Source organism: Cydia splendana, chromosome 13, assembly GCF_910591565.1.
Source record: "Cydia splendana chromosome 13, ilCydSple1.2, whole genome shotgun sequence".
In the NCBI taxonomy this organism is placed as follows: Eukaryota; Metazoa; Arthropoda; class Insecta; order Lepidoptera; family Tortricidae; genus Cydia; species Cydia splendana.
In genome coordinates this window covers 10,437,496-10,456,371 of record NC_085972.1, presented here as the reverse complement: position 1 = coordinate 10,456,371, position 18,876 = coordinate 10,437,496, and the positions used below count along the sequence as shown (strand labels likewise).

General features: G+C 38.7%; 2 protein-coding genes across 2 annotated transcripts; one reads left to right on the top strand and one right to left on the bottom strand.

The window, feature by feature from the left end:
- Nucleotides 1-70: 70 nt before the first annotated feature.
- LOC134796011 (acetyl-coenzyme A transporter 1) lies at nucleotides 71-7,323 on the top strand. Its single transcript, XM_063767911.1, has 8 exons — nucleotides 71-242; nucleotides 328-558; nucleotides 782-1,071; nucleotides 1,850-2,204; nucleotides 4,370-4,489; nucleotides 5,017-5,199; nucleotides 5,776-5,997; nucleotides 6,675-7,323. Exons 2-8 carry the CDS (start codon nucleotides 346-348, stop codon nucleotides 6,840-6,842), a joined length of 1,551 nt encoding a protein of 516 aa, XP_063623981.1. The 5' UTR covers nucleotides 71-242; nucleotides 328-345; the 3' UTR covers nucleotides 6,843-7,323.
- Nucleotides 7,324-12,975: 5,652 nt separating this feature from the next.
- Nucleotides 12,976-18,381, bottom strand: LOC134796010 (cationic amino acid transporter 4). The gene is made up of 7 exons (XM_063767910.1): nucleotides 17,956-18,381; nucleotides 17,530-17,679; nucleotides 16,230-16,478; nucleotides 14,747-15,726; nucleotides 14,422-14,638; nucleotides 13,790-13,951; nucleotides 12,976-13,306 (listed from the first exon to the last, which is right to left on the bottom strand). Exons 1-7 carry the CDS (start codon nucleotides 18,056-18,058, stop codon nucleotides 13,101-13,103), a joined length of 2,067 nt encoding a protein of 688 aa, XP_063623980.1. The 5' UTR covers nucleotides 18,059-18,381; the 3' UTR covers nucleotides 12,976-13,100.
- Nucleotides 18,382-18,876: the final 495 nt, after the last annotated feature.

Genomic DNA, 18,876 nt, shown 5'->3' with positions numbered 1-18,876 from the left:
ATAGCATTCGTTTTCAATCGTATCCTAAGTTTACATATACATTATCGTCATTATCTGTGGTTTGACATTTCATCCCACTGACGTGTGCTAAGAGTGAGAGCTCGCGTTTTGAAATTATTTTCCATTGCTAACGTGGAAAATTCATGTCAATTTATGTATTGAACTTGAAATATTGATTTCAATAAAGACAACAAAAATAGCGCCTCAGGTATATTCATTCATAACTGTGTGTGAAAATTAAGGTTTGTGAAATAAACTTGTCTTACACATAACTTCGAGGCATTGAACAAGGAAGTTGATTATGTTGTGATTTGTTATTATTTTTAGGCCATACGAGCTTTAATCATGTCCGTAACTAAAAGAAAAAATGTGTCGGAAAAGGAGGAATTGATTGAAAACGGTACAGCACCTATAAACACTGGGCAAAGTAACATAAAAGGAGATGAACTCAATATCGCCGTACTATTATTTCTGTACACTTTGCAAGGTATTCCCCTGGGCCTCGCGGGAGCTGTGCCTATGCTTTTACAAAACCGGGGAATCACCTACACACAACAGGTAAGAAAGCCGAGTTATTTACACATTTCTTTTTAAACACCTAATAGTTTTGTATATTCTTATGATTGTTGTTAAATGTTTTTTTATTTTTACTAAAAGAATCACAATTCAGTCTAGTCAATTATTAATAAATAGAAGCTCCTTCAAGTGTGTAATGTAAACTAATCATTACTGGTGTGTACTATATTGACAAGTGTTTTTAAATTGTGCATTTTATTTTTAGGCAGAATTCAGCTTTGTAAATTGGCCCTTCAGTGTCAAATTATTATGGGCTCCAATAGTTGATGCACTATTTTGGCCAAAGTTTGGCCGACGCAAGACTTGGCTGGTGCCCGTGCAGTACCTCATTGGCATAGTCATGATCATCATGTCAAGCAGCATCACAGACTGGCTAGGGTCTGATGAAAAAGCTCCTAACATGATACTTCTCATTTTCACATTTTTATTTTTGAACTTTTTGGCGGCTACTCAAGACATAGCAGTTGATGGTTGGGCTCTGACTATGTTAAAAAGGTAACTTTTATTTTGAATATTATAAGTGTATAGCAGGACTGGTTTGCGATGAAATTTCTTCACACAAATTGTTATTACAATGTGAATCTTCGGTCTTAAGAGCTAAGGCTGATCATTAAGATTACTGCAGATATTTTGGATTCCATGCTCTTGAAGTTACTTATCCAGCTTACTGTTTAAGGTTTCGTCACACAGTTTTCCGGGCGGGGCGTGAGCGAGGCGTGAGCGTTTTATATGTAAAAGCGGCGCGCCCCACTCACGCGCCGCCCGCAAAACGCTCCTGTATCGTCATACATGTCTTTAATGCACCAAAGCTTTCTGACTAACTTACGAATGTACAGATGTAGTGAATAATTCTTTCCCATCGTATTTTCTCGGAAACGTTCATATTGCTACTTCAGTCAAGCTCAGTACTTTTTGCACTTAGATGACTGAAATATCACGATACATTTGTATGCTTCCGTGAAAGTATGATGGGAAAAAATTATTCACTACTATCAATCATACCCAACTTTAGTGATCTTGTGAGTTTTAATGCTTTATCACTAACATATTTTTAACCAATTTCAATAATAAATAGGGACAATAACCTAAGATCAGTCCTAATTATGATATTTAAATAATTTTAACTTTGCATCTGACTATGTATTTATGTATGTTATAGCTGTGTGTGATATAGCTTAAGGATCAGTGACTTTACTGCTACTGTCCTGATATTTATATTTGCGTAACATAGTCTACTGCTTCACTAATATAGCTAACAAAAATTTCTTTTCAGGTGCAATGTAGGCCACGCCTCAACCTGTAACACAGTAGGTCAAACCGCTGGCTTCTTCCTCGGCTACGTCCTATTCCTAGCCCTAGAATCTCCATATTTCTGCAACAAGTATCTCAGAATCGTCCCAGAAGACGTCGGCCTCGTCACTCTAGCGAGTTTTCTATTCTTCTGGGGTTGGATCTTCATTGTCTCAACTACACTGATAGCAGTCTTCAAACACGAGGCCAAAGAAACGGATCACAAAGAGAATGAGACTAAAGGAATGAGTGACATTGTTGATGCATACAAACAATTGTATACTATTGTGAAATTGCCGGCCGTTCGGACTTTAACGCTAGTTCTATTCACAGCCAAGGTAAGTTACGTAATTTTAGTGTTGAATTAGTTAACTATTTTAAGATGGTCGTAAATATTAATAGATTTTACGTGACAATAATAGTTATTTACGATACAAGTGCGGAAAAGAGGAAATTCGAAACGAGTGGCGATAAATTCGACACGAGTTGCGAATTACCTATTCGCACGTGTATCGTACAACGTATTTTACGCACTAGTGCGGGAAAATAGGACCATGATGATGATGATATCCTGTTATCCCTCATCAGGGACATAGGGCTCTCAGAAGGGATTTCCATTCTTCGCGGTCCAGCGCGGCCTCTTCCAGCTCCGCCCAGCCGAGGCCAACTGATGCCGCCTCTTTTTCCACTGTGCGCCTCCAGGTGGTACGTGGGCGACCTTGTCCTCTTTTTCCGGGAATTTTCCAGGTCAGCCCTTGCTTGGATAGGTGATTGTTTGGCCTTCGTAAAACATGTCCTATCCAGCGCCATTTCCGCAGAAGTATCTCCTTAGCTAAAGGGTTTTAGCCAGTCAGTTCCCATAGTTTAACATTGGAGATGGTCCGTGGCCAGTAGACTCCTACGATTCGCCGCAAACACTTGTTTACAAACACCTGGAGTCTACTGGTTATGTCTTGCTTGACGGGCCATGTCTCGCATCCATATAGGAGGACCGACTTTGCGTTCGAGTTGAAAACCCTTAGCTTGGTGTTGCGAGTGATGACTGTGGAAGTCCATACGGGTTTCAACTGCGCATATGCGGCGCGGGCTTTATTGATGCGAGCTTCAACATCCGCTTCTGCACCTCCCAGGGGGTTCATAACACTTCCCAGATATGTAAATTTTGTTACTTCTTCAACTGGCTCCCCGTTTACTAGAATAGGCGTTGCATTCTGGGCGTGCAGGCGCATAGCTTTCGTTTTAGCACAGTTGATACGCAATCCCTCTCTTCCTGCGGCATCGGCCAGGTCATCGGTCTTCGACTGCAGATAGTCCTGTGTCGTAGCGAGTAAGCACAGGTCATCAGCGAAGTCAATATCTTCAAGGGTTTTGCCATTGACCCAGGGCAGCCCCCTTTCCCCTTGACTGGTAACTCTGCGCATCACATCGTCCAAGACAATCAGGAACAGCAATGGTGACAGCAAACAGCCCTGTTTAACTCCAGCAGTGACGGGTATCGGATCTGACAATTGGCCCCTGTGCATTATTCGACAGGTGGATCCCTCATAAAGGCATTTGATTATTTCTATGACCTTGACTGGTATTCCCCTGGAAAATAGGACCATATGTACTGTAAAATATATTTACTTTACTTTTATATGCAGGTTTGTCATGATGACTAATCATTATTACCTATCAAATATTTCAAGGACATCTTACTGTATAAACATGAATGAAAATCAATTTTATTTCTAGCTTACACTGCAGCTTAGTTGGAATTACTTATACAGGTTTCATTGGTTTAACTACGCTGCATAAAAAACGATATCACGTTTACGACGTATGATTATTGCGAGGAATTATTTCTCAGTTTAAACCCTAAAATTAAACTATCGGAAATATTAAAGATTAATCTACTCGATGGGACTTGGACTGATATAGAGACCCCTTGTTGAGGTTACGATATTTGTTCAAATCCGATCGAGTCGATATTTATTCAATGTTTTCGATGTTTGTTTGATTGATAACAAACTGAATTGTATAAATGCTGCAGTGGGGGGACGGCTATAGAACTCGATTCCCATAGGGTTTCCCAATTTCAGTCAATTGAATAATTTATCGTACAAGTTTCTAAGAAAACGCGAACCAAATTAGGACTATGGCTCCTCTTCACGTTGGGCCAACGCCAACGCCAACGAGGGACGCATTTATGCGTTAGAGGGAGCAAGTGATATTGCTATCTCATTCTACCGCATGGCTGCGTCCCTCGTTGGCGTTGGCGTTGGCCCAACGTGAAGAGGAGCCATTAGGGTCGGTTGCACCAAACTGTTCGTATCGTTAAAGAGTTCGCTAAATTTTTATGTATGGAAAGTTTCATAGTAAAGCGCTGACGTTGATCAGTCTGTCAAATGTGGTTGGTGCAACTGGCCCTTAGTGGATATATATCTTTGACTCATCGCCACTAAGTGCAGTGTCCTATTTTAAAATGATGTGGTCTAGCTAGTAACTGTAAGCTCTGTTTCAGCTTGGTTTTTGTGCCAGTGACGCAGTTTCCGGTCTCAAGTTAGTAGAGGCTGGTGTGCCGAGGGAAGACATGGCGTTGTTGGCAGTACCACTAGTCCCAGTTCAAATTATACTACCAGTGGTATGTTCTTTCTGTTATATAGGTAGGTTGTCACTAATCTATGTTGTACTTTCAACAAAAACTTTTCTAACCCTGTAACCGCCAAGGAAGCCAACTGACGCGCGCGGCTACGGTCTAATAACAACCTTCGTGCATTCACACAAGGTTCACGATGCCGCGGCGCACACGATATGCGTCGCGCTCAAAGGGTTAAGAGCGCACCACGGTTACGCTTAGTAGATATAGTTTGCCAAAGGGCTGTCTCATTTCAAACATAGAGAATCATACTATCTTTGTCTTACACTAGTACTGTACTAGCACCCAAAAGAAAAGGATGAGTATAGTTTTTTTGTTCTTATTTACTGACAAATTTGGTGTGACCAACAATACAATCATTATTCGAACTTAAACTGTTGTGAGACATACTAACATTGAATCATTTTACGGTTTAGACTCACTTGTTTTAAGTCACTCGCGCGACATGTTTAGGAGAGCCTAACAAGCTTGCTTATACAATCAATATTTTGACTTTTATTTATAATTTACAGTTACTAGCCCGCTACACGACGGGGCCCGCGCCGCTCTCTCTATGGCTGCACGCGTTCCCGTTCCGACTGATGGTGGGTCCGCTAGCCGCCGGTCTAGTGGCCCTAACGCCCTCACTGCTCGGAGACTCCGGGCCTTCTTACTCGTACCTTTTGGTATTGATGGCTTTGTACGTCTTTCACCAGGTTAGTTGCTAATACCTAATAGGTGTTTTTATATGCATAGGTACATATAAAAACATGTTCTGCCCCTATGGCAAAAATAGACAGTAAAATAAACATGCTAATATGTATTTCGAAAAAAACAATCATCTTTTTTAGGGTTCCGTACCCAAAGGGTAAAAACGGGACCCTATTACTATAGTTCGTTTTTTTTAGCATTAGTAAAAAGGTAAACAATCTTGATGTGTCTTTTAATTGAAAAACACGTTTTTAAAAATAAGTAACGGCAAATATGTAACAATTATGAATCTAATACGATCATTTATATTCTTCTGCTTTCATAAGTAATAGTTACTAATAATAATAATATAATAGTTAGTAATAGTTAATGTCCAGACCCCCCCCCCCCCCCCCTAATTTCAATTGACGTAATTTATGAATAGCCCCAAACAGAATAAAATAAATATTTAAGTGGGGCTCCCATACAACAAACGTAATTTTTTTGCCGTTTTTTGCATAATTGTACGGAACCCTTCGTGCGCGATGCCGACTCGCACTTGGCTGGGTTTTTAGATATTTTAGACTTCTTTATCATTTCAGACCTGTCTCTACTGCATGTTTGTAGCAGTGATGGCTTTCTTCGCCAAAGTGTCAGACCCGGCCGTCGGCGGCACGTACATGACGTTACTCAACACTGTATCCAACCTTGGGACCAACTGGCCTAATACTTTAGCCCTGTGGGCTATAGACCACTTGACTTTCAAGAGCTGTTCACTCCCTGAGATGAGCGACAATACTTGCTCTTCGAAGCTTGAAAGTGATGTAAGTATAAAATATAGAACAATGATTTGTGTTGTTATCAAGGGAAAGGGCCCAGTCGCTTATGCCTTTACTAACGATGATCAAATAATGTCTTAGAGCGTTTTTCTTAGGAACGATATATTGAATGATAATGCTACTATACGTGCAGTAGGTACTCAATTAAGTAGCAAGCAACATCCGAATAAGACATCGCTGCATCAGCAAAAAAGAACACGTTTACTTAAATGACATGATTTTTCTGCCTACATTAAAACCAATGTACCTATTAAATTAGTCATATACAAGGCTGGCATGGTTTAGGCTGTAATTAAAACCGGTTTTGCAAAACTAGTTAGTAAATGGTACACCACCTACCTACCCACCACCACCACCACCTACTTAAACTTTCTGGTTTAACCCATTAGTTGACTGGTAGAGAATGCCTTAAGGCATTAAGTCCGCCATTTGTACCTTCATACATTGTGCAATAAAGATTAAAAATAAATAAATAAATTACAAATCAATAGCCATCCAAATAAAAAGTTCCAGGTTTCCTTAACTGCAAGTTTCACCATTATCTGTGTATTATATGTTTGAAATAGACGTCTTCCAAATATCTTAACAAAAACTTGATAGGGAACATTTACTAACTGCGTCTAGATCGCAGAATATTGTCATAGAGGTTTTTTTTTTATCAGATATGTAAAAACGCCGGAGGCACCTGCCTCACCCGAATCGACGGGTTCTACATAGAAACGGCCATCTGCCTCGCCGTGGGTTACCTCTGGCTACAGTGGGGCCGCCCAACCATCAACCGGCTGCAGCGCCGGCCCGCCTCGGCGTGGCAAGTCAGGTCGCTAAGATAAGGCTGTTTTAATTATAATAGCCCCACAAGAAATTTGGCGGTGAAATTTGAATCTTATGAAATGAATACAGAGTTGAATTTGGTTTGTTTTACACAACGGAAACATATGCAACTCTGTTCCAATTAAAATTGATTTAAATTACATTGAGTGTAATTAGTTGGTCTCAAACTGGGAATATGATTAGTATTTTTGATGATGTTGAGGCAGGTAAATGTATGTGTATTTCAATATAATAATTTGTCAGCATCGCGAGCCATCGCGAATTTTCGAAAAAAAGTACAGTTACAGTGTACAGTCACCTGCAATAATATGTTACTCTTTGAAGGCCGCAAAAATATGTGACACGCTCTTATGACTCTACAAATAAAATCGTGTCAGATATTTTTACGGCCTTCTTTGTGAAACATATTACTGCAGGTGACTGTACCAACATAGACAAAAAAATAATACTTGGTTTTTGATGCTGATTTTCAGACTTTAGTGCTTGACTACCTACATATACTGGGTCAAGCAGATCTTGTCAGTAGAAGAAGGCGCGAAATTCAAATTTTCTATGGGATGATATCGTTTCGCGCCTACATTTTTCAAATTTGCCGCCTTTTTCTACTGACAAGATCTGCTTGACCCAGTATAGTATACAACCCTAGTTACATTACTTCACGACGTCAATGTTACGTTACGTTGAGGTGCGGTTAATGCCGCCTAATGAGCGGGGTCGTATGGCGCCACCCTGCCGTCTCATGTTGTCAAGTAGATACATATTATTCCTTTCACAAACTCTACTTAAGTACGCATAATTAGTATGACCATTTAATTTTCTTGTATCTTGTATCAATTTTATCATTTAGGGCCCTATCACACTGGCAATATGCGTAAATCGCCAGTGTGATAAGGCCCTAACGCTCTTCCGAATTATTAGTGAATTATAACTATTATAAGTGAAAGGAATCAGTGTACGGAAAGGCATACCCATATTATTTTAAGGTCAGTCAAACATTGACCTTATGTTTAGGTACATAGAGTGCTGAATTGTTTTGAATGTTTTCTGTTCTTGATGATCGGTTACTTTATAATACAGGGATGTATTAATTTATAGCAGCACTGGCTCCAAAGTCTAAGCACAAAAACTTAACTCGCAATCATCAATTATTTTAATTTAAGTGTTAGGTAATGATAACGTAATTTTATTTATTTTAATTAGTTAATTTTACTTTCAAGATATGTAGTTCAATATTTTATTATCTGCGTGCTGACGTTTTTCGTAGATAGATTGTCATCCTATGGAACTTGCTAACTATGTAATCAAAAGTCACTAGTAAATTCATCATTCAGAGACAATTTCAATATGGCGGTTGTTTACATAGTTAGCAAGTTCCATAGAATGACACTTCATTATGATGTACAAGTCAAAGTCGAGGAATTTAAGTTCAGAACCATTTCGTACCTGTCACAGTGACAATAGTATGAGGTCCCTAGCGACTTTCATATTGATTGTCACTGTGACAAGGTACTTAGAGTTAGACCAAGAAAAGCCTGCAGCGATTTTGATAGCCCACGCAGTGTGTTATTTACACGTCATAATTTCATAGAAGTTTGACGTTTGTAATAACACTTGCACTGTGTGTGCTATCAAAATCGTTGCAGACTTTTCTTGGTCTAACTCTACAAAATGTTACGGAAATTAAATTCTTTGTACATTTAAGTTTTTTGAGTTTGGGTTATGGTTGTGGTATAAATATTTTTATTAAGTCTCGTCCCTTAAGTACCTATCATTATAACCCAACCCAACTTGGTAAAGTTTACGCTATATCAGCGATTTTTTCTTATGATTTGACGGGTTCCCTTGTGTACAGTGTTTCTGTAAAAATATGGGTATAGCCAACTTATTCAAAAATATGTCCCATAGTTCTTAATGGCACGTATTTAACCGGTCAACTAATTAATCGAATTTGGGCAGTTTAAAAAAATAGATATGGGTACTAAAATTAATAGATTGGCAACAAAAACGGAGCCTTAAAATATATCAGTATGAGTTGTATTTTAATGTCGTTACAGCTTTTGATTATTTTTAGGCAGGTACTAAATATTTATTTGGCAACTGAATTATCATATTGGAGACCATTTATGAAGCACATTTTAAAAAGAAAACGGCTATCTATTAATTCAAAAAGAAGTTCTTTTAAAATATTTTGTTTGGTCACTACACGGTCAAACTAACACGCTCCTCCTCGCTTCGCTCGTCGTCGCACCTATCTTTTGACTCTGTCAGAACCCAGTGGTAACTGTTGAAATTAGTAATTAAAAATTGAAAGATCTAATGGTATAATGGCCATTAGGTGCATGATTAAGAATTTCGACTATAAGTATACTGACCATTATTCATTAAATTAAACTGCTTTCGTATTAAAATACTACCTGAAACGATATGCTCAATATGATTACTTAAAAGATGTGAACAACTATATGACAACCAAATTTTATGATGATATTAGTTGCTAACTTATTATTTTAGACGCCAACTTATCACTTCAAGTTCCCTGTAAATTATTTGGGTGGCTTGATTTTGCTGCCAGTTTTTTAATAATATGATGCTTATATTTGAGGCAAATATAAATTTATTGGTGCTAAAATATTAATGCACAGCCAAATTATATTATTAAATGCCCAATGAAAGTTCCTGTTTAACATTTTAGTTGCTCGGTTAATAATAAGCCGTTCTTAATTCGCTGACATAAGAGCAATGGGACAAATTTTTGAGATGATTTGTGCACCCATATTTTTACACTTGACTGTACAATAAACCTTTTATTTTTAAGTATTATTGTTGAATATTTAAAAAATAGTTTAATTTTGCGTTATTTCTGTACAAATAAAATAATCATTCCAACAACTCAATAAAATATCCACAACTTGTGGTGGATTTTAATTATAAATAACTTTGTGATAATTCAGAAGTTCTAGAGTTATTTTAAAATAAATAAAATGACTAAGATAACATTTGTGAAATACGTGTTTTCATTGGGAATTACTAATATTATAGTTTAAAATTAGGTAAATGAAATCCCTTATTTTTATAATTTCTTTATGTACACATCAACACTTCTTAAAATATGTCGTTAGAGTATTAACAATGCTATATGAAGTTCATAAACATTCTTGGTATTCTATAAACTTATAAGTATGCACAAAACAATAACATTCTGGCTAGAAATCTTAAAGAAAGGTACTTGGACATTTTAAAAGATCACATTTGGTGTCACTATGTAATAGTCTAGTTATTTTATTTAATAAAAGATATATCTGCAAATCTATTTACCTACAAGGACATACTTATATACTACTTCGTAAAATTAACATATATTCGATTTATTTTATCAATTAGTTATTTAGAATATAGTTTTGTTCAGCGGTTCATTCCTATTTGGAACTTCATTAAACGATATACATATTTTTGAAAGCCACATAACATATTATGATGTATTGCTAATTATGTATTCTGGAATCGCACTTAAAAAGCTGCCACTAAGCTGCTCATAATAGTCAAAGATATATATGTGATATAACTTTTACTACACGATATGTTCATATGGGATACTACCAGCACATAAAAGTACACAAAGCAATTACAAGATTTTGAAATTAATAGCAGTTTGTAAAAAATACTAAGTTTTCAATCAATCTTTCTTGAAGTGTATTATCATCTGAGTATTTTTTACAAACTGCTATTAATTTAAAATGCTTGTAAACTAAATTGTTTTGGAAGAATATTTCAATGAAATTTAAATTATTTATAATATAAGATAGGTATCCAAATAACTTATATTATAAAAAAACTAATAATTAAAACGTTTCCATTTTCATATAAATAAACACTACATGTTTTTGGCAACACTAATAGAAAGTGACGTCACAACAAATAAAACAACAGCATAATTATTAATTAGCTGTAACTTCTGAATAAATGCCCATGTTATACCTATTTATTTGAAGACTCCGAAAAGTATCTCTCTTGAATGAACATATCCTAACATTTTAGTTATTTAAATGAAATAATAGATAGATTTGAATAATCAATGAGAATAACAACTTCCAGTTGAAGTTTGACTTCACTTTGTGCTATAATAATAGTCTTTGGCATGTTTGTATCTTATAAATATGTATTTTTAAACAATTGCGCGATCTTTGGTCATGCCGCTTAACATTTTAACTGTCAATTTCATTAAAGTTAATTTAATTCAACGTTGCGTTGGTATGTAGGTAGGTACTACCTACAATAATTGACCATGAGTTAAAGTTTCATTCAAAAGCTGAGTCACACGATGACACTGGCCATTAGCATTGTCAGTGACTGAGAAAGGTTTACCTACATACCTAGAGCCATTGCTCCGCTATACTCTGTATCTTTAGGTATTTAAATAAAGTAAACAAAATGAAAACATTACACGATCAAATAATGTAGGTTAAAGTCAAGTCGTTCAGTGACAGATCCAGACGGTTTTGTATTTGGTTGGTTAAACAATAAATGTTATAACTACCCGAAAATTGTACAAATTGTTTGTTTACTTTTATTTAAATACCTAAAGATACAAACTATAGAACAGGCAAGTCAATAGGCGGGTCCATATAGAACGAGCCGCCTCGAGAGGAAATTGCCGCGCGAAGCAGCTCGGTCAGTGGAGACGTGCCTCGCCCGAGGCAATGCGGCCAGGCTCGTCTATATAGACCGAGCTGCATCACGCGGCAATTTCCTCGCGAGGCGGCTTGTTCTATGTGGACCCGCGTTATGAGATTGTCGCCATCGACTGGCACCGTATAAATCAGCTAAAGATATTATCAATGAAGTAGCGTTTGAATAAATTACTCAACGATTAAATAATGTTGTTTTCGCTTACAATAAATATACTAACAACAAGACTTAATTGACCATCGGTCAACCTTACCCCCCTTATTCATAAACGCGCTTCAAACCTCAATTAGCTAATAATCGTTTGTCCTTATGTCATTTTGACTTATGTATTTGTAAGAAAGGGATAAAACATAATTTAACTAAATCAGGCCCGTAAAGTTTTATGAATAAGGGGGTACGTCTTTGTAATAAGGTTTACGGAATTTTCAGCTAACAAAGTGGACGATGGCACTACGTACACTCGCCATCAGATATATCGGAGCGGTCAAGGCGCTCACAAATATCTGAACACGCCTCTATTGTCAAGGCGGTAGAGTGCGTGTTCAGATATTGTGAACACCTTGGCCGCTCCGATATATCTGATGGCGAGTGTACCTACAGTAATTGTTTTTTCATGAGTCATAATTTTAGCAACATAATATTAATCTTGCTTCATTTTATACTTGAATAATTTAAATTATAAATACCTATGTAGCTATGTACAGTTAGCAAAGCTAGCTTAGCACCCTTGCATACATATTTATATGCAGGGGTGCTAAGCTGATAATTTTGGTAATCGAGGTCAGTTATGTTTACACTTTTGTACGGTGTACCTTACAACTTTGTAATAAGGCGAAAAATGTAAACATCTTTGACGTCGACTGTACCTATTGGATAAAACATCAAATAGGTACACATTTTCTCAAATATGATTTTCCATTGAAACATAAATGCGAAGTCAATTTGTGCCTATATTGTCCGAATAATTCTGAGATTTTTATGGCGTAGGTATTATTCGATTTCAGCCGCGTACATAATTATATATCTCATCTTATGCCTACTGTGCCGATCATTATGTGGCAGCCAAGCATATAATAACACAACACAACCACATGCAACTTTTGTTTCTTTTGTGTAACTTTTGAAACGAAGAAACTAAGCGACAGTTATAGAGCTGAACACAGATTTCTAAATAATTATTATATGAGTAGTTATAGTCGTTACATTTTGAAAACGCACCTTAAGGTTTATTTGAACTAAAATAAAATATCATATTGTTGTTTCTCGTTTGACGTTATCGTAGGTACTTATATCGATAAACTCGCCGTTTAAAAGTTAATTAAAAGTGTCTTTTTCATTGTCATTACCTAATACATTTTTTATCATTCGACTCGGCGTCCCACAAAATTACAATGAGGGTTTTCGTTTCAGTGATGCAATCTAATGCAGTGATAAAATCGTGCAGAGTCATGAAAAACCTTTTTCTCAAACAGTAGATACTTATGTTACTTAAATAAAAGCAAGTATCATAATTTTCACGTGCGTTTTCCAATTGCAACTTTAAGACAGAACACATACAGTTTACTTTAGAATCACGGATCCCGCCGCGCGAGTTCGTCGTCGCTTATAATCGGTTTTCGATCGTCGCTTTTTTCTCGGCCGAACCGGCCAATTCGCCGCGAAGTTTTCTCGATGGCGCCCCAACCGCGACCGGCGCTCGCAGATCGGGAGAGGAGACCCGCTACGCCTTCGCCCAGCTTGCTGTGGTGGATGCCGTAGAGGAAGTATAGGAGTAGACCTGGAATATGAAAAGATATAGTTTCAATTTCGATGGCTGATGGAAGAGTCACTGCACATATACTTTGCTCTTTCTGTCAGATTGGACAAAAGGTAACATGCGAATTCGCTTCTCTAATTTCTTTGGTGAAGGCACCTGTGAAACAGCTGGGGTTGTAGACCGCTGCTTAACTTAGGTAATCCCCACTGTGTTGAATACAGACATGAGGTTTTGCCAAACTGCGCCACTAAATCCGTACCGTTTCTCTAAATATCGCAGTCATCTCACTCTTTTGAATTGCCAAGACTTGGATTACTTTCCTCAAACAAGCATAAACTCGCGGTTTTGCGACAAACAAAGTCAGCGCATTATTACCGAAGTCGACTAACTTTGAGAGCAGAGAACTTTGAGTACCCACGGCACTCTGAATAGATGCCGCGCTGGTGACTGCTGATGCATCAGATACTTTGATATGATGAAATCATAAATACTCGGGGAACTTACCGAACGTGATCCATATAGCGAACCGCGCCCATGTGAGCGCGTTGAGGTTGACCATGAGCTCCACGTTGAGCATGACGGAGGCGGCGGGCAGCAGCGGCACCCACGGGACTCTGAATGGAAGCCGCGTTGGTGATTGCTGGTGCGCCCAGATTATGAATAAACCTGAGGAAATACATATTGTTTTTGTAAGAGTGCTATCAAATTAAATTCAAGTGGTTTATGTGGTGGTTCAAGAACCGGACTATGGACCGGTGCAATCTCAAGTCTCAGGTCTGTCAGCCGTGATGAAGCCAACAATGGGCCATAATATCATTTTTCTTGTAGCCTATGTCCAATCTATAGGTATACCTACCCCCTGTTCAATAGACGCCGAATTTTAAGCAGCAGAAATCTTACAAGCAATAATGATTGGAAGTGAGCATCAGGTCCGGGAGCAGCGCCCACAAGCCCACCTGTTCTGCTATTTATTACGAAGTGGTTATGGACTCCCAACGCAGCGGTAGCCGCGGTCAATGTGTACACACAACCCGATACGGCTGCGCCGGGCACTCGGCTGCCGACGAGTGGCTCAAGCGGTTCAAGCAAGGTGTAGGCCTACTTGGTCTCTAAGCAGCCGACAGCAGAATACTTACAAGCAATAATGATGGAAGTGAGCACCAGGTCCGGGAGCAGCGCCCACAAGCCCGCCTGTTCGGCCACGAAGTGGTTATGGGCGCACAACGCAGCGGCAGCCGCGGTCAGTGTGTACACACAGCCCGACACGGCCGCGCCGGGCGCTCGGCCGCCGACGAGTGGCTCGAGCCAGGCGTATTGCGGGCGGAGACGACCCACTGTTAGAGCTTCGAACATCTGAAATCAAGGGTTAAATGAAATTTCATGGCAATTGGTTTGTATGTAATAACTTACTCAAACAAATATATTACAAACTTAATGATAAAAAAAATTGCTGATTCTCACCTCTGAAGAAGAAGACCCGCCATCAGTCGCTGGTGTACCAGTTGCTGAACTATCATCACGGTCCCCAGGAGAATCTATCGGCGGAACTCCAAAAGTCTTATCGTCAACTGTAGGAGCAGGCCGATACCGTAATATTATAACTGCGGCACTCACGATCGTGTACGCCAATAATGTACCGATCGACATGAATTCTACAAGCTTCTCCAAATCAAACAATAGAGCTATAACGGCGGATGATAATCCAGAAATAATTAAGTTTGCAATAGGAATTTGAGACTTGTTGCTAATGTCGCTGAGGAAACCGAATAGTAAACCATCAGTAGACATAGCATATAAACAACGGGGCAGAGAGAACAGAGAGCCAAGAAGAGTAGTTGTCATTCCGCAAACGGCTCCAACAGAAACTGCATATTTAGCCCAATCGGCATGTACTGCACCTAAAGCGGACGGCAGAGCTGCTTCAGGATTGATACTCGTATATGGCACCATAAGAGTCAAAGCTAAAGCGACAAGAATGTATCCAACAGCTACGATAGCCATGGAAAGGACTGTCGCTATAGGGATGGATCGCGAAGGATCTTTAGCTTCCTCGCTAGACGCCGAAATGCTGTCAAACCCAACAAAGGCGTAGAAACACGTAGCAGCCCCTGCCAATACCCCACTAAATCCGAAAGGCATAAAACCTCCATTCGCAGTCGACCAGTTCGATATATCAGCGTAGTAAAATCCTAGCGATATCACTAGCGTTATAACCAAAAGGTTTAGAATAGTGAGGCCGTTGTTGATGTAAGCAGAGGTTTTAACGCCTACCGCTAAAATGAGCGAGGCTAAGATGCATATTAAAAATGCTAAAACGTCTGGATATCGACTAAGAAGAGTCTCATGCATTTCTCCGGTGACAGATACGGTGGCATTGCTTATAGCACCGTTTAACATTGCGTCTAAATAACCGGACCACGCCCTGGCGACTGACGCTGCACCTGAAAACCACATAGGAATTAATTAATCACAAGGAGGTCTTATTAAAAGTCATAATGGGATATCCATGGTTTAATTGCTTTTCAGGAAATAATGAAATTTGATAAAAGCGCGACCATTCATGCGGAGCGGAGAGATCTCTATCGCTCAACAATCAGTGAGCCGTGTAATAAGTTTATCTGTAAGTTCATAGTGGGGTGTTAAACAATGAACGATTATGTAGTAGATATTGGGAGTGGTGTTTATAACAGGATAAATTTATAACATATTTTGGCCACGTTCATTTTCTTTGAGGCTGGCTCTTTTAGCGCGTTACACAATATTAGAGGTTTGTAAACGCCTGTTGCACAAAATTAGGTAGGTAGGCAGCCTACATTCTAGAACCAAACTCCGCGAAAACGCAGCACGGTGCCGCAGAAAACTGTGCACCGAAGCGGCATCAGTCACGTGATAAGTTCCTTTACTTGTTACAACAAAGGTAATGTACCAGACCAGAGCGACTCACCAATCATATACTCCAAGACGATGTTCCATCCAATGATGAAGGCCCAAAACTCTCCAATGCTAACGTAAGTATACGCATAAGCACTTCCCGCTCTCGGTATCCTGGTACCGAATTCAGCATAACACAGTGCCGCGAGGGTAGACGTAATGCCAGCTAGGAGGAAACTGAGGGCCGTGGCTGGACCGGCCATGTGCCGCGCCACTGCGCCGGTTAGGACGTAGATGCCGGCGCCTACCATGTGGCCGACGCCTGGAAATTGGATTATATTGTGTATAGATAGTTAAGTAAGTAGGTACCTAGAGGTAATTGTTGCGCCATTTAGAGTCCTAGATAAATTGCTTGTTCAATACTTACGCTATAGAATTCCCAATTTAGCAATAACTCTAAATGGCATAACAATCCCGTGTGGTGTCTGTACATAAATGACATGAAATGACTTCCTTCTTATTTTAGGAAGTGTAAGGGGTTGTGCACAAATCACGCGAGGTGTTTTCGGCTACGTTTTGACCCCCCCTCCCACTTGGTGATATTTGGTGAGGTTTTTGGCTCGCCCCCTCCTCGACATAACCTATTTTTTTGAAATATTTCCATCCGACCGGTCAAAACCACGCGCTCCAAAATTTCGTAAAATAGACTCGCTATTTTGAAATGCGGAGTGAAGATTTATGTTTAAAGAAAAAAAGAAAAAGTATCTACTCATGAGGTAGGTATTTTTTCTTAGTTTTGTTCACTGTAGAAAAATACATGTGAGGTCTCCTTATAGTGACAGTCACAGGAAGTGCTGTGCATTATCTAATCCACTCCCACATTGATGTGCCACTACTAAGCGTTATTATGAAATTCAACATTCTGTGATTTGAATAAAATGTACCTTTAATACCGATTATTTAACCCTTTACCAGGCAGACAGTTCAAAAATGGCAATCAAATGTCAGTCTTACTCATCGGAAATAGAACACATGTTTGAAGTGCCGTATGTGGGAAATATATATCCCTTAGCCTGGTAAAGGGTTATGGATAAACTCATTACTCATGTAACTTAATCGCGGTCATCTTAGCGAAACATTATATTGTCATTATGAAAATTACTAACTTTAGGTATATTTTCGCAGTAAAATTAATTCACAAACTAATTCAGGTAACTACCAGTACCTACTGCGAACACAGGGTTGACAACATAATGATTTTTAACTTTCGTGATAATTTTAAACTCTCTTTTTAAATATATTTCTACTTTCTGAAACGGACCAAAGGGTATATAAGTAGGTATATATTTTTCATTTTAATAGAGTTTTCTTACCAAGCAAAGTGATGTCCAAGGTGGTAAGACATCGGTTGAGCGGAGTGTCCATTGCATCCCCATACAGAGGTTTGCGACGGTTCATCTTGTGGCAGAATCCCGACAGGACGTGCCCCAGTATTTTATGCCTGGCGCCCGGCATCTTGGCTCCTGAGCAAAATACAATTTCGATCAATGAAAAAAGCTATTGTTTTCAACTTTTCACTCGTCACTAATTACTGAATGGAAGAGGTAAGGATATTATAAACAGTTTTTGAATAAAGTGATGAAGAAATAATTTGTGCAAAAAAGCACTTTGAATAATTTTGAATATCGTTGTTACGTACACATCTTAGAATTGAACTGCACTTTATAACATTTTGGCCGTGTGCATATGTGCATTTGACCGTTATTTAGATATATCAAACGTAGAAATTATAAACTTACCTCGTATTTCAACCCCAGCTGACTGTATTTGCGATTGAGGCTCGCTGTAACGGGAACTTACTGAAGCGAAGTGCGCAGCGCGCGCATCTAATCGATCCTTCATATACAACCTTGTTTACATAATAAGTACCTATGTAGGGTAAACAGCTCTATTGTAGGCACTCTTAATTATTGATACGATCACTCTTATCACCAAAGCTGTAAAGACGTAAATAAGTTGTCAATATAAGGGTCAAAGTGCCAATAATTCAAGAGTTTACCCTAACAGAAAAATGTATAGGTATAGGTACAGTGGAAGAGCGCACATATTAAATTCTTTCTTAATTGGAAACGTGGATGAATTGAAGCCTCCATGTTAGTTACGGAAGACCTAGTTTTATTCGGAATGCAAATTAAAAACAAAACAATTTTTAGCTTCGCCGACCTCGTTAGCTTGCGGTTTTCAGGTCTGCAAGTTTGCAGTTGCCAGTTTCTCTATAAGGGTAGTACGAGTTCTATAATAATAGAAAGCATTAACTTTCATATTATGGGATCCGGTGTTATCTATCACTACACCTTATAAAACAAAGTCGCCGCGTCTGTCTGTTTGTGTGCGTTCGCGATAAACTCAAAAACTACTGAACAGATTTTCATGCGATTTTCACCTATCAATAGAGTGATTCTTGAGGAAGGTGTATAATGTTAAGGTTTAGTGTAACCCGAGCGAAGCCGGGTCGGGTCGCTAGTATGAACTAAGAGTAGGTTTAACGACCAAATAATTTTGCATCGTATTTATTTTTCTTATTTTCCTTACATGCACAAAGAAAGGGTCATATTGATCTAACTAACAATCATGCGTTAAACCTGCTTATTAATCAATTAATGATTACAATATTTATTGTACCGAACATTGTCAGTCACAGGAGCTGACCAGAAACTTTG

Excerpts from the sequence above, each read along its gene's own strand:
- LOC134796011 (XM_063767911.1), top strand. The coding sequence starts at position 346 with ATGTCCGTAACTAAAAGAAAAAATGTGTCGGAAAAGGAGGAATTGATT. Across the intron at positions 559-781 it reads GAATCACCTACACACAACAG|GCAGAATTCAGCTTTGTAAA; the intron begins GTAAGAAAGCCG and ends TTTTATTTTTAG. Across the intron at positions 5,998-6,674 it reads CTTCGAAGCTTGAAAGTGAT|ATATGTAAAAACGCCGGAGG; the intron begins GTAAGTATAAAA and ends TTTTTTTATCAG.
- LOC134796010 (XM_063767910.1), bottom strand. The coding sequence starts at position 18,058 with ATGAAGGATCGATTAGATGCGCGCGCTGCGCACTTCGCTTCAGTAAGT. Across the intron at positions 16,479-17,529 it reads CTTGGACATCACTTTGCTTG|GCGTCGGCCACATGGTAGGC; the intron begins GTAAGAAAACTC and ends TCCAATTTCCAG. Across the intron at positions 14,639-14,746 it reads GCGGGTCTTCTTCTTCAGAG|ATGTTCGAAGCTCTAACAGT; the intron begins GTGAGAATCAGC and ends CCTTGATTTCAG.